A 13,705-nucleotide genomic window follows, 5' to 3' on the forward strand; every position below is an offset into this window, starting at 1 on the left:
CTCCCATCCATGTACTTTTTGAATCTTTCTCTTGTTCTGTTATAAAGCATTATCTTGTAGATTTGGGGTTAGTTAAACGAATCATGTTTGTTCATTCCACGGATTAAAGCTATGTTCTCTGTCACTACTTCCATCATGTATTTTTTGAATCTTTCTCTTGCTCTGTTATAATCCAAAACAAGAAAAAAAAATAAAAACTTTACCCTAAAATTGATTGAAAATTTCCTTGTCAGGTTACAATTCATGAAGTATTAAAAAGAACCCAAATTGCAGTCTGACTACAAATGTTTTTTTCGGTTCGTCAATAACTTAATAGACAATATCCGAGCTGGGGCCTAGATAATTGTATCCTCACAATTTCGTGATGCTAATTACTTGACAATAACGAAAATCCTGAAGCCGACGCATTCAATCAAAATATTTAATATTGTAATTAAATGAATGCAGTTTTCAACTTTCATACCAAGAGATCTCACTAATGTATAAAGCTTTTCCCATCACAGTTGTAATCGTGGTAATGGTGGCCAACTAACCATGTCAACATTATAATATTAAGATATTAGTAATACATTTCAGTACTTCACCATTAAATCATATTTGCAACAAATCTACTAAATCCAAAAGAGCTCTCATTGTCCAATTTCTTCGAGCTTTCTAAGAAGTTGCTTTGTATTCGGTCTCAAAAATGGAGAAGGAGAACAACAAGCCATTGCCAGCTGAACGAACACGAGCAGACGTTCTTTAGTTATCGGGTTTTGGTGATTACTTTGATTAAGAAGTATATCTGGATGAAATGTATCTGAGATTCTGTTATCAAGGACTGCATTTCTCATAAAATCGGGCAGATATAGATCCTGATTCGGGGATGGGTTCGCATTAATTGGTTCCTTCTCGGTAAGCAATTCAAGCAAGATGACTCCTAGGCTGTAGACATCACTCTCTTTGCTTGCATCTTTCATCTTGATCAGTTCGGGGGCTTTGTATCCCTCATCTGCAGACACTTCGAGCATTTCTTGGCCCGCAGTTGGATTCAAGAGGAGATGTAGGCCAAAATCTGACACGTAGGGTTGGTAATTCCCATCCAATAATATATTCTTTGACTTGAGATTTCCATGGATCATGGGTTTTTGCAATCCAGTGTGGAGATGATCTAGGCCTTTAACAATGCCGATGGAGATCTTGTAAATAACAGCCCATTTGTGTGATTCGCCGTTTCCATCTGTCAGTAAGAAACATAGTTGTTACATTTTAGATGTCTTGGGTAACTTGAAACAGGAATCAAGAATAATAAATCAATTTCGACTAAAATATCAAAGAAAGCTTAAAAATAATACCAGAATTGATACCATGGAAAGGAATTCTGAATGCTCAAGAAAGTAAAAGATGCGGACAAAGATTAAAGAATGAAGGTTTTCTTTCGTTTCCAAGAAGAAATAATTGTACTATTTTGAAATCAGACGCAATTATACAGAAAGAAGAAACCACGCCAATAAGGAAAAAAAATTAAAATGGTTCCAATGGATAATAAATCTAAGTCACAAAAGGCAAATTCAACCCAAAACCAAAATGAATATTATTTCACATTTGATTAACTGAAAGATAGGTAAACAAAATCTCATACAAAACTCAAAATTTAAGCCCTATTTCAGATTTCCTCTTCAAAATCAAATTAGATATAGAAAAACCAAGATACGAATTTAAACAAAAGGAATGCGAGAATCAAGCATCGATCTAAGATGATGAGTAAGAGCATACCTCTAATTAATTGGATAACAAATCAACAAAATACAAACCCAAAGACAAAATATTCAAAATTTTCTCACTCAAAACTTGAGCTCTATTTTAGATTTTCTCTTCTTGCTCGAACCAGATACAACCAAAAATAAAAAAAAAGCACAGATGAATCTAAACAAAAGGAATATGAAAATCAAGCATCGATCTGAAATGATGAGCAAGAGAATACCTCCTTATTTGGATAATAAATCAACGAAATACAAAACCCAAAGACAAAAAATTCAATTTTTTCCACTTTCACAATTGGTTAACTAAGAGATGGGTTTTAGAAGGAAAAAAGAAAAGAAAAGAAAAACTCATCCAAAACTCAAAAACCAACTCTATTTTGGATTCCATTTAAAGAACCAGATACAATCTAAACAAAGGAGTGCAAGAATAAAGCTTTCATCAAGATGTAATGATGAGTAAACATCTTTCTCTCTCATCATCTAAATAGTACAATTCTGTATTAAAACTAAATTCAGTAAAGATTTCAATTTTCCCCAATCAATCACAATTTCATTTCTTCTTAGGTAAAAAGAACTGAACCCCATTTCCTCTAAACAACAACAAACAACAGAAAAAACATACTATAGGGCATCTAACAAAAACAGTAAGCGAAAATGCAAAAAATACCTCTAATGAACTGAGCTAGATTTCCGCGAATATAGAACCGATGAACAAGAAGCTTCTCCCCTCTCGGCCCAGCGTAAAAAGCTCGAAGAGGCACCAGATTGGGATGTCTAATCAACCCTAGAATCTGAATAAAAGGTAGATTTTCTTTCATCCTCCTTGAACAAGCAGGACGAATGAATCGAAGCAACGCCACCGAATTGTTCTTCTCTAAAACCGCTTTGTACTGAGTTCCGTAGCTAGATTTCCCAACTACTTCACCTGGAGCATCCAAGATATCATGGATGGTCAGATTCTCGCCACCTGGAAAACTGATCAAATCTTCCGGTTCGAGCTCGCGTTCTTCTTCATTATCGAAGGTTCCCATCTCCCCAGACTGATCTTTTGCGGGGTTTTTACGGTAGAAGTAGATCAGTATCACACATAACAGAATGATGAGAGCAGTTGCAGAGATTGAGCTTAGAATGATTATGATTGTTTGATTTTGTTCCATTTCAAAAGAGTGAAATTGGGGGTTTTGAGCAAGATTGAATCTTTGTTGAAGGTGTGTAATCTTGAAGGATCTTAGACAAAGAAAGGATCAGTTAAATTAGGGAAATGTAGTTGTTGGATTTGAGGGTCTTGAAACCTAGAAATTGTTTGAGAAGTTTCTTTTTTGGAAACTGGTTTCATTCTTGCAGAGAGAGAGAGAGAGACAGAAGAAGAAGAAGAAGAAGAAGAAAGAAAGAAAAGGGAATACTTTTTAATGTAGCAATTCTGATGAGAATCCAATGAGTAGCTGCCACCTGTAAATTTTTTTATAGTGGCCCAGCAAACTTCTTTATGGAAGATTCTCTCTCAACATGTCACATGGGACCACTGGCCATTAAAATCGGATGGAAGTTATCCATTACAGTATATACGCCATCGAGAATATAGAGACATCCAAATTTTTTTCGATCAAAGGAATGCAGTATATACACGTGGCAAAATATTGTTGATGGATCTATAATTAGCTTAAACAGGAAAAGTTTGATGTCAAGTGCCAACGTCTTTGCAGGACATCATGTAAAAAGAAACCCCTCCCCCTCCACCAGTGTCATTTTTTTTCTAGAAATATAGAAAATTCATTTCTTCTTTCGACTCTCACCAAAAATTAGATTAAAAATAGATGATTTGTTTGGTGAGCTACATTTATGAAAGATATTTTAAATCAAAGAAATTTTCTGAAAACTTATTTGTTTGAGAGAGAAAAAAAAAAGAAGATAATTATAATTCAAAATACTTTATAATAATTTTAAAAATCGAATTCATGATCTTTTCTGTGGGGACCATATTTGTCACATTACGCGATAAGGATGTGTGTACTAAAAATAGAAACTAAGATCCAACTTACCTAAATTTATGCAAAATCATAGACTGAGAAGTATATCACTAAAGTTAGAACCAAGTCCATGAGGAACGTAAACGCAGAAGAATGGAAACTCACATCTCATCCTGGTAGCACGGTATAGACCGAGAACATCTAAATAATAGGACATAGAAAATTCAGGAAGATGAAGAATCTAAGAACGACCTACAGACAAATTGAACAACCATTTTTTACATAAATCAATCTCAGGATATAGACCACAATCACATTAGCAAATTAGGCATGAAGTATACAAACAAAAATCGAGATAAACACCCAAGATCGATTATATCAGAGATAAGCTCAAGAAAGATTTGAATATGATTTTCAAGACATTATAATTCAGAGATATTTTCATCCACATTTAAAAACTTGCAACACTTACATTTCAAATCCAATCTTACTGACATGATAAGTTATTTGCCCAAAATACTTGAGCAAACCTAAAATAACACGATTTTTAAAAGATCACGTAGATCAGTAGCAGAACAACACTTGTCCTGAGAACTCCACTATACATGCTAAGTTAGAAATATTAGAGGAAAAGAGGAGCGTTGGGTTGGCAAGATAATAAGACTATGTAACTATATTGTTCATCATCTTCTTTACATTCATAAGTTTGTTCATTCTTTCGTAAGATTATACTAACAAGACCGTCAGAGGAATGTTGATAGACCCCACATTGGGGCCTTTATTTCTTACCTTCACGACTATTATCATTTAAGAGTCTCGAAGCAGTGAAGAAGTTCCAAATGGTTGTCACCAAGGAGAAGAAATAGAAATAGTGGTATAAAATTTGATAGAAAAATGATCCAATCCAATCCCTATCAACAATAGAGAAAAATCGGTCTAAAAAGAAATGATAAAGTCATAATTCAGCAAAGAAAGAGAAGGGATCAATGAATCGAATAAAGAGGCGGAAAAAATGAGTTTTGAAATCGCTTCGACCCTTATTCCACTAAATAGTAAAAAAAGGGGATCTGATTGGTAAATTGGGGATTTTCTGAGAATTATGAGTTATCACCTAGTTTAGGTCTAAGAATAAAAAATAACTTCAAAATGGATTGGATCAGTCCACGGATAAGAGAAATGGTAAGGGATCAAATTACAGGTTTTGGAAGGTGTAGGCATTGAACCCACCCGAACGAAATGATCGGTCTCTACTACGATCCAAAATTATGATATGGTCAACATACAAAGACTAAAGTCAAACTAGGGTCCAATCATCATCAATTTATATTGGATTTACTAAACGAATCTTTCGACTAAATTTTTTCCAATTATTTAAATTATTCCTTGAATTTCGCACAAAAGAATTTTTTTTGAAAAAACCTTAATTTCACCCCATGTTCTAAAGTTTACGTGACAATATTTGTCAATTAAAAATTCACATATGTAAATATTTTTCAAATCAGATAAAATGGGAATTTGTGAAAATTTTTCAAATTAAAAAATTATAAATGTAGACTTTATAAATTGGCAATTTATGAAGTTTCTAAATTAGGAATATGAAAATTTTCAAATTAGAAATTTACAAATATGAATATTATAAAATAAACACATGAAATTTTCGAATTAGAAAGTCATAAATTTTCATGAACATAAAATTTCTAAATTAGAAATTTATGAATATGAATTTTCCCAAATTAGAAAGTTCCAAAAATGAATTTCTTAAAATAGAAGTTATGAATATGAAAATTTCAAAATTAGGAAATTATGAAAACACTGCAACTCAACAAATTGACAAAATTCAATATCACACAAAACCACCAAATTAATGAAATATAAATATACATGAATCTCAAAATTTGTAAAACTCAATATCATGTAAAATTACCAAATCAGAAAAATATGAACATATATAGATTTCACAATCTGCAAAAATCAATACCATGTAGAATTATTAAATCAAGAAAATATAAACATATATGGATCTCAAAATTGGTAAATTATGAACATATTAACAAATCCATGAATTGGAGATTCATACATGTCAAATTTCTAAATTGGGAACATAGTAAACACATAACAAATCAGTAAATCGAGAATTCATACACATACGTAAAATTCTTGAATGCTAACGTTAGGAACACGTGACAAATCAATGAATAAAAAATTCAAATATATATATATATATATATATATATATATATATATATATATATATATATATATATTATTCTTGAATTAAAACATTAAGGACACATGGCAAATCAGTGAATCAAAAAATTCATATAAATATAATTCTTGAATCAAAACGTTAGAGACACGTGGCAAATCAATAAATCAAAAAATTCATATATATATATATATATGTAAAATTCTTGAATCAAAACGTTATAGACGTGTGGTAAATCAGTGAATCAAAAATTCATATATATATATATATGTAAAATTCTTGAATCCAAAAAGTTATGAATAGGTGATAACCATTATGAACACATTAATGAACGTCAGACAATCATCAACACAAAATACAAAATGAGAAAAAAGGATGAGAAAGAAAAAATAAATAAATAAACAAAAAAATAATACAATAAAAGAAATCATGATGGTGAAAAAGAAAATAATAATAATGTTAAAAGTCAGACTTACCTCTGAATCGAATTGGACTATTTGTTCCTTCAGGTGCAACTCGAATCGATGAAAAAAAAAGAAAAAACAAAAGTATTGTTTGCTATTATTGTATATAAAAGAAGAAGAAGGTTGAAGATGTGTTGTTGGGACGTTTAAGGGAAGAAAAAGATTGAAGATGACTGTGTAGTGGGGCGTTCAAGGGAAGAAGAAGAAAACGATTGAGGGTTGTGTTGTGAAGAACGTCCAAGAAAAGAAGAGGATTGAAGATGACTATGTTGTAGGGACGTTCAAGGGAAGAAGAAGAAGAAAATGATTGAAAGCTGTGCTATGAAGGGTGTCCAAGAAAAGAAGAGGATTGAAGATGGTTGTGTTGTGGGGACGTTCAAGGGAAGAAGAAAACGATTAAGGGATGTTACTGGTGTGGGTAACAAATAGATGTGAGTACTTCCTTATTCACTCTTTTCTGTTTTCTTTCTTCTTCATCCTCTTTTGTTTTTTTCCTTTTGTTGTTGACCCAAGAGAAAGAGAGAGAATGTGAGAGACATTGGAAGAGTGGTGTCTACTGTTGTGGAGAGTTACAGATGTAGAATTATTATCCAGAAAGAAAGGGAAACGTGGAGAGACTGTCAAGTAACCAATAACATGGGAGAGAGAGCCCCTGTAGAGAGAGATGTCTAGTCTTTTTTTATAAAAATTAGATGCTATTTTTTCTTCTTTATATATATATATATAAATTTTTTTTTCTTTTTACTTCACATTTCTCTTTAGGAGAATTGGAGTGGCGATCTCACATTGCTCTCAACTTAATAGTCATCCATCGCTTATGTCTTGATTGGTCGATTTTAATTCTATTTTTAATTTTGAATGGTTGTTTTGACTTGAATCTTATGGACCAATTTTGATTTGAAATTTTTATTAGTGGATTAAATTTTAGTTTTAACTTTTACTGATTGATCAAATTTTTCTTCGAATTTGATTTCATTGATTTTGAATTTTAATTGGTTGATTAACTTTTAATTTGGATTTTTGATTTGATTTTGATGAAATTTTACTTTAAATTTTAATTGGTTGATTAATTTTTAATTTGATTTTGATGAAATTTGAATTTGAATTTGATAAAATTTAATTTGTCAATTACTTTTTAATTCAAATTTAAATTTGATTTTGATGAAATTTTAATTTGAATCTTTAACTTGGTTTTGAATTTTTTAGATTTTCGATGCGCGTAATCCTATCGATAATTTTCTATCTCGTTTTCCTAAGAATTAATGTAATGACCTGAAATCCTAAAATGTATCTCGAGGAAAGAATTTTAGATCCGTGCATTAATTTAAAAGTTATCAAATCCTCGAGTTTCGCGTTAGATATTTTACAATAGGTAAATGACACGTTAGAGACGTAATTTGAGGAAACCGATCATATCATTAGATTCGTGTCGAAAAATCACCCGAAATAGAGTATAAGTTTGTCCAATTCGGCATTTGGGAAAAACAATTCCCAAAATGACAAGTATGTCCCAACTTAAGTGATATAAATATCTAAATTCTATTAGAAAAATCAGATTTTTCTTATTCTCCTCTCTAAACAAATCTCAATCATTTTCCTTCAATATTTAAAACTCAGATCTACGCCAAACGAGAACGATCCGAGCTTAGGCGCAAGAAGGAAAGTTGTTCCTCTCGCCGAGAGTTACGCGTGGACGCAAAGAAATCTGATTTTCGCCGGAAGAAAATTTTGGAGATTGGCTGGAGGCGATTTTAAAGTTCGTTCAACCGTTGAAATTAGCTTGAGGTAGGTTGCCTTCCCTTCTACCTTCTAGTTATGCGATAATTTCATAGAAAATCCATATGATTGTTGATAAATCGATTATTTCATTAAGTTTATACATATTTGAACGATTTGAATCATGTTTACATGCTTAGTTATGATCGGTTTTAATTCATTTGATGTAATATAATCATTTTATAGTTAATATGATATTTGGATCGATTTTGGTCGAGTTTCGACGAAAAATCAGCAATTCGGAAAAGTATCCGAATGTTGAGTTTGGTTCTAATTTGTTTTGTGTTGCTTCCATATAGTATGTATACCCATTTCCTACATTTATTTCATTAAAAACAATTACGTATTACTTTAAGTTCTTTAATAAATAAATAAATAGTTCATTTTCAATTTCGACTTTGAAAAAAAAAATTATTTTTCAACACTTAGTTAAATTTGCATAGATTTCCAGCTTTTATGTCTTATGGTTTTATCTTCGTTTTCGAGTCTTTCTACTCAACCAAAACCATCGAATGGAATTGGTTGATGTTCTATGGATTTCGAATTTCTTTAAAAGTAAAATTACTTTGATAGATATGTAGGAAATTAGATGATAGATTGATCGATTTAATCGATGGATGGATAGAGAGAACGTATGTTCTCAACTGATTGATGGGACAGTGCCTCCAGTTCTACGTAGTGGCCATGCCACGTAAAACGTGATAGATAGATAGAGGGATGAGATGGTTGATGGATGGATATGACAGATAACTGTCACTGGAGGGCACTACCAGATTTTGTTTGTATTTTCGATTAAAAGAAATGATATATTATATACAAAATAAATTATTTTGTTTACCAGTAAAGATTTGTAGAAAACCCATAAAGAGTGACGCGTTGCTATGTATCCGGAAGCGGCGAGTCAATCTATGATAACACTAGATGTTATATGCTCTTCGGTAGTATGGGATACCTTAGAGCATATTACAGCTTATGAAATCCGGGAATTTCTCCTACTTATTTCTTGGGAAACGTTGTGTGTAAAGGCGGTCTCTGTATAGTGTAGAGCTAGGCGGGGTTCACATGCATTGCCTCTTGATAGGCTTCGACGCGAAGGGTCTCCTGGGCTAGTTAGTGATCACTATTAGTCTGTAGTCGTCAAACGGTCGACCTCACCGTTAGTTGAACTCAGTATTGGGTTCTTGGTCAACGGCCAGTCTGAGCCGGATAAATGGTCATCCAACCGTGGTATGCTAGACCGACCACAAAATCAGATTATAACGATGGGATTCCACATCGGAGGTTAAGTTTGGAATATCGTATTGTCATAGCCGAGGCGGTTATATCGGCGTGTTCCTCTGCTCTCTTATCGATTACACCGCCGTATTTTTATTATGTATCTTTTTCTTATTTTGTAATGATTGATAGATGTTTTCATTTAAAAGATGCATATGCTACTTTAAATGATAGAAATGATAGGTTGAAATTATTTAACTGTTTATTGAATATGCTTAGACATTTATCGTATGTTACATTATGAAAAACTTACATTATTTAACTGTTCAACTGATTACTCGTGCATGTATGACTCGTTGTTAGAACGGCGTTCATCCTGCTGAGTAACATTCCCCTGTTACTCACCCTATCCTTCCCCTTTCAGATTATTCAACTTTTGAAGAACCGTTCTTTGAGGAGTCTTTTGAGGAGGTCCTTGAGGAGGATCAGATTGATGTCTTGCCGCCGCCATGTCTTTGAGGACTAGTAGAGGATCTTAGCGGTTTTTGGTTGTAGATAAGAAACATGGTAGTTTAGAAAATTTTGTAACCTGATGAATTATGAGATTAAAGATCTTGACTTATATCAGTGTTTGTCGATTTCTTCTGTTTACTCTAGACTTTCGTATGGATGTTAGTTAAATGTTTATTCCGCTGCGTATATTTTCTTTTCATAAGTATTATTATTTATGAATGTTCTATCAGATTGTGTGATTGATTACCTCACACCTCGAGATTCTAACCGATGAATCATAGGGATTCGTGTTGGGATTTCGGGGCGTGACAATTAAGGTCCCTAGGTCAAAGTCAGGCATTGAGGATGTTTCAATCATTTTAATAATTTTTCATAAATTTATTTGTTTTCGTCGATTTGGGTCTCATTAGACTCAAAATCATATTCTAAAGGCAATGAAGTACTTTCGAGACTTTTTAGATGTACGAAATAAATGAAAGATATTTTCGTCATTATATTGATTTTTGTAAATTTTATGAATTTTGAAGTAAGGCTTCTTTCAGTCCTAATGTGATTATTTCTAAGTCTCAAGGTCACATTTTTTTAAACGACGTAATGTCTCTAAGTTACTGAAATGTGTAGCAAACATAAACGTATATACTTGTTGAATCGGGTGTAAGGTGTAGCAATTCTAAGCGTGCATAATTTGTTATGTCAAGTCATAACGAATAAGAGAGATGTAAGAATTAGAAATGAAAATATCGCGGATAGTACTCTCATGCCTGCAAGTTCTTCGCGCTCATCATTAGAAATTTAATGTAACTGGGTAACGAATTTTTAAATTAGGCAGATGCAAACAATAGGGTCTATAAGTTCAAAGTCAAGTCTTCCAACATAAGGAGGCATCTAACATGACGTTGGTCAAAGAAGATGAACCGAGCTATTTTCAGAAGAGAAAGCTCAATCTCTCATACTTCAAGTTTGAAGTGAATCTAGACTTGATCGAAAAAAGGTGTAGATCAAGGGTAGAAACTGAAACCATCAACCAAGTAGGTTGGTCATGACTCAGAAGTACGCTCAAGAAAAGACACCTCGGGTCATCGATCGAAATGAACGGCATTCTTCTACCCAAGTGGGGAAGGCCAAAAGGCTTCAGAGAATATCTAAAAACAACAAACAGAAAGACTTGGGAAGAAGAATTTAAAAATGGAAATCTTCCTAAGATATTTTGAAATTGAGCTCAACCACCTCTTCCACCTTCTCACTTATGATCAACCGAGAAGACATCAGAAGAACAGAAGAAAGTCAAAGTTCAACCATCTAAAGGAAAATAGAGGAAAGTCAAGGCTGAGCTCATCATTTAAAAGGTATAAGCATCTCGAGGAATGGAAAACATAAATACCTTTCCTCATTATTTTCATTTCTCTATCTTTGCATTCTTGTCCTTAACGGATTTTGAAATAAAGGATTTTTTATTATTTGAAAAAAAATGTATTTGACATATAGGATTATAAAAGAGAGAGAGTGTATGTGTGTGTGTGTAACACCATGAAATTTTATTACGTATATCGATGAATTAAGTCAACTATATTGAATTATTTTTCTAATTAATTTTAAAAAAAATATTAAAAATAAATTATAACATTATTGATATAAAATAAAGATTTGCTATAAGGAGAATTTGACAAATGAAATGTACAACTCGAAAAACCTTATCATGATTATAATCGAAGAATTAAAATATTTAGTCAAAATAGATAAAATTCAAAATTTTATAAGAAGTTATTTTGGTCAAACGGACGTTATCATTGAGTTCAAAAGCACCAAAAAATATAGTTTAGATTGTCAACATACTTAAATCCAAGTTTAATATGATAAGTTAAGAAAATATTAATTTTATCAAGAAAAATTAAGACATAAGGGGTATTTTGGTCAATAGAAAAAAATCGGTAAGGAATTTCGAAAATTTGAGTACATAGTTGAAATTGATCTAATGTAACAGACATAAGGAGAATAGAAAAATATATGAACAAAAATATTATATAATTATTATATTTATTATTAAAATATGTTTAAAAATTAAGTTTAAGTATAATTATTTATATTTATATAAGAATGATTGATTTGAAATTATTAAAGTATTAAAGGGGTGAGGTGTAATTAATATAAATATAAATATTATTATGTAATATAATATTATAATATATTACAAGTTATAAATATGTTAACAGATTAGATACTCAGGTGTATTCATTTTATATATTATAATATTATATTATTATATATTATAATTTTATCTGATGTTCATTCAGTTTCTACGAGAGAAAATAGAAAAAAAAACGAGTGAGTTTGACAGTGGATTCGTGTATGTTATCTTCAATTGAGATTTAAATATGTTTTGGTTGTGAATTAAAATCTAACAATGAAGAATAAAATATCTATGACGTCGAGATCTACTTAGTCAACTGAATATTTTGTCGAATTGCCAAAAAAATTAATTAGAAAAATCATTTTAATATCATAGGGACACGTAAAATCCAATTATGAATGTAGGGATATCATTTTAAATTCGTAGTATAGTTTTCAATTAAATATATTTTATTTCACTTTTGATAGTTAGTTTTAAATTTATTAAGATTTAAATTCAAAATTCATGCATCAAATTGTAGAATAATTTATTTTATATATTTTCTATGATATTTTAATATTGTGAAATAAAAATAAATGAATTTGGGTGAGTGTAACCAGAAAATCAATTTGTTTAATTGGTTGATTTTCATAGTAATTTTCGTAGAGTGTTCATTTTAAGAATTGTTAAGACGTCTTGTTTAGAAAGTGTATTTTCTTTGAGTGATAATCTCTTAAAAAAATAAAATGTTTAAGTTTAAATTTGAAATCGCGAATGAAAGTCTCGATTGTTTATAATTAATAATGGGATTCTTGATTGGTTGGAATCGAGAATGCAATTCTTGGTTGTATGTGCTTATGTTAAGGAATTTTCAAGTTTAAAGTACTTTTGAGTATTGTGTAATAGAACATGAGATGCAATTAAGATGACAACCGTGAGACCGTGTACCTGCATCTTTACTACTTTGTATATCTTACTCCATCTTTATAATTCTATAATACCTAGGAAGGTAATCACACTTGCAAATTTATTTTAATTTATTTCAAATAAATTTGGAAGATATATATTATTATATTTATTGTCCATTAAAGGGATAAGAATGTTATACGATTACTCGACAGTTTTTTTCTAGAAGTAACCAATTAATTTAGAATAATAGGGGTTTAATACTCATTCCAGTAATATGAAATATCACTTGAGAATATCATTGTACCTACTATTCGAAAAATTCTTATCTTATCTTTATTGAAAAATAACAAATTATAATATAAAAATAGTTTGTAGATAACTAAATTAATTGAATACATATGTATACCACAGATGTACGATAAAGTTGACTTGTAAAATGATTATTTACAGTCTATAGTAGTCAAATGATTGATCTTCGTTAGGAATCAATAGCCAATCTAAACTAGAAATCACGGTCAATCAATTATGGTAAATTTTCATATAGACCATAAAATTAGAAATTAACGGTGAGTTCCACATTGATTAAGTTCTTGAGCATCGATATATAGATCGGTACTTTTGTATCAATCATGTACATCATCATTCTTATCAAATACGCTACCAAGATTAATATTCTTATGTCATGTTTATATTTATTTTATTTTATTATGATATGAAGATATTTCGTTACTATTTTATTAAAGATTAACTTGTTTCAAGTGTTATTCGTTTTGTTTACTTATTTAAAAATCTGCATTATTTGTAAT

General features: G+C 31.0%; 1 protein-coding gene across 1 annotated transcript; it reads right to left on the reverse strand.

Annotated features, from left to right (window-relative positions):
• Positions 1 to 407: 407 nt before the first annotated feature.
• Positions 408 to 3,171, reverse strand: LOC147393370 (Protein kinase superfamily protein). The gene is made up of 2 exons (XM_086455532.1): positions 2,410 to 3,171; positions 408 to 1,219 (listed from the first exon to the last, which is right to left on the reverse strand). The coding sequence occupies exons 1-2, from the start codon at positions 2,897 to 2,899 to the stop codon at positions 630 to 632; spliced, it is 1,080 nt and encodes a 359-aa protein (XP_086311658.1). The 5' UTR covers positions 2,900 to 3,171; the 3' UTR covers positions 408 to 629.
• Between the last annotated feature and the right edge of the window lie 10,534 nt (positions 3,172 to 13,705).

This window comes from Akebia trifoliata, chromosome 10, assembly GCF_017979445.1.
Source record: "Akebia trifoliata isolate Shusen 1 chromosome 10, ASM1797944v1, whole genome shotgun sequence".
Lineage (NCBI taxonomy): Eukaryota > Viridiplantae > Streptophyta > Magnoliopsida > Ranunculales > Lardizabalaceae > Akebia > Akebia trifoliata.

What these genes read in the sequence shown, in the direction of transcription:
- LOC147393370 (XM_086455532.1), bottom strand. Translation starts at nt 2,899, where the DNA reads ATGGAACAAAATCAAACAATCATAATCATTCTAAGCTCAATCTCTGCA. An exon ending in TCTAGCTCAGTTCATTAGAG is followed by an intron (nt 1,220 to 2,409) that starts GTATTTTTTGCA and finishes TCTTACTGACAG; the next exon opens with ATGGAAACGGCGAATCACAC.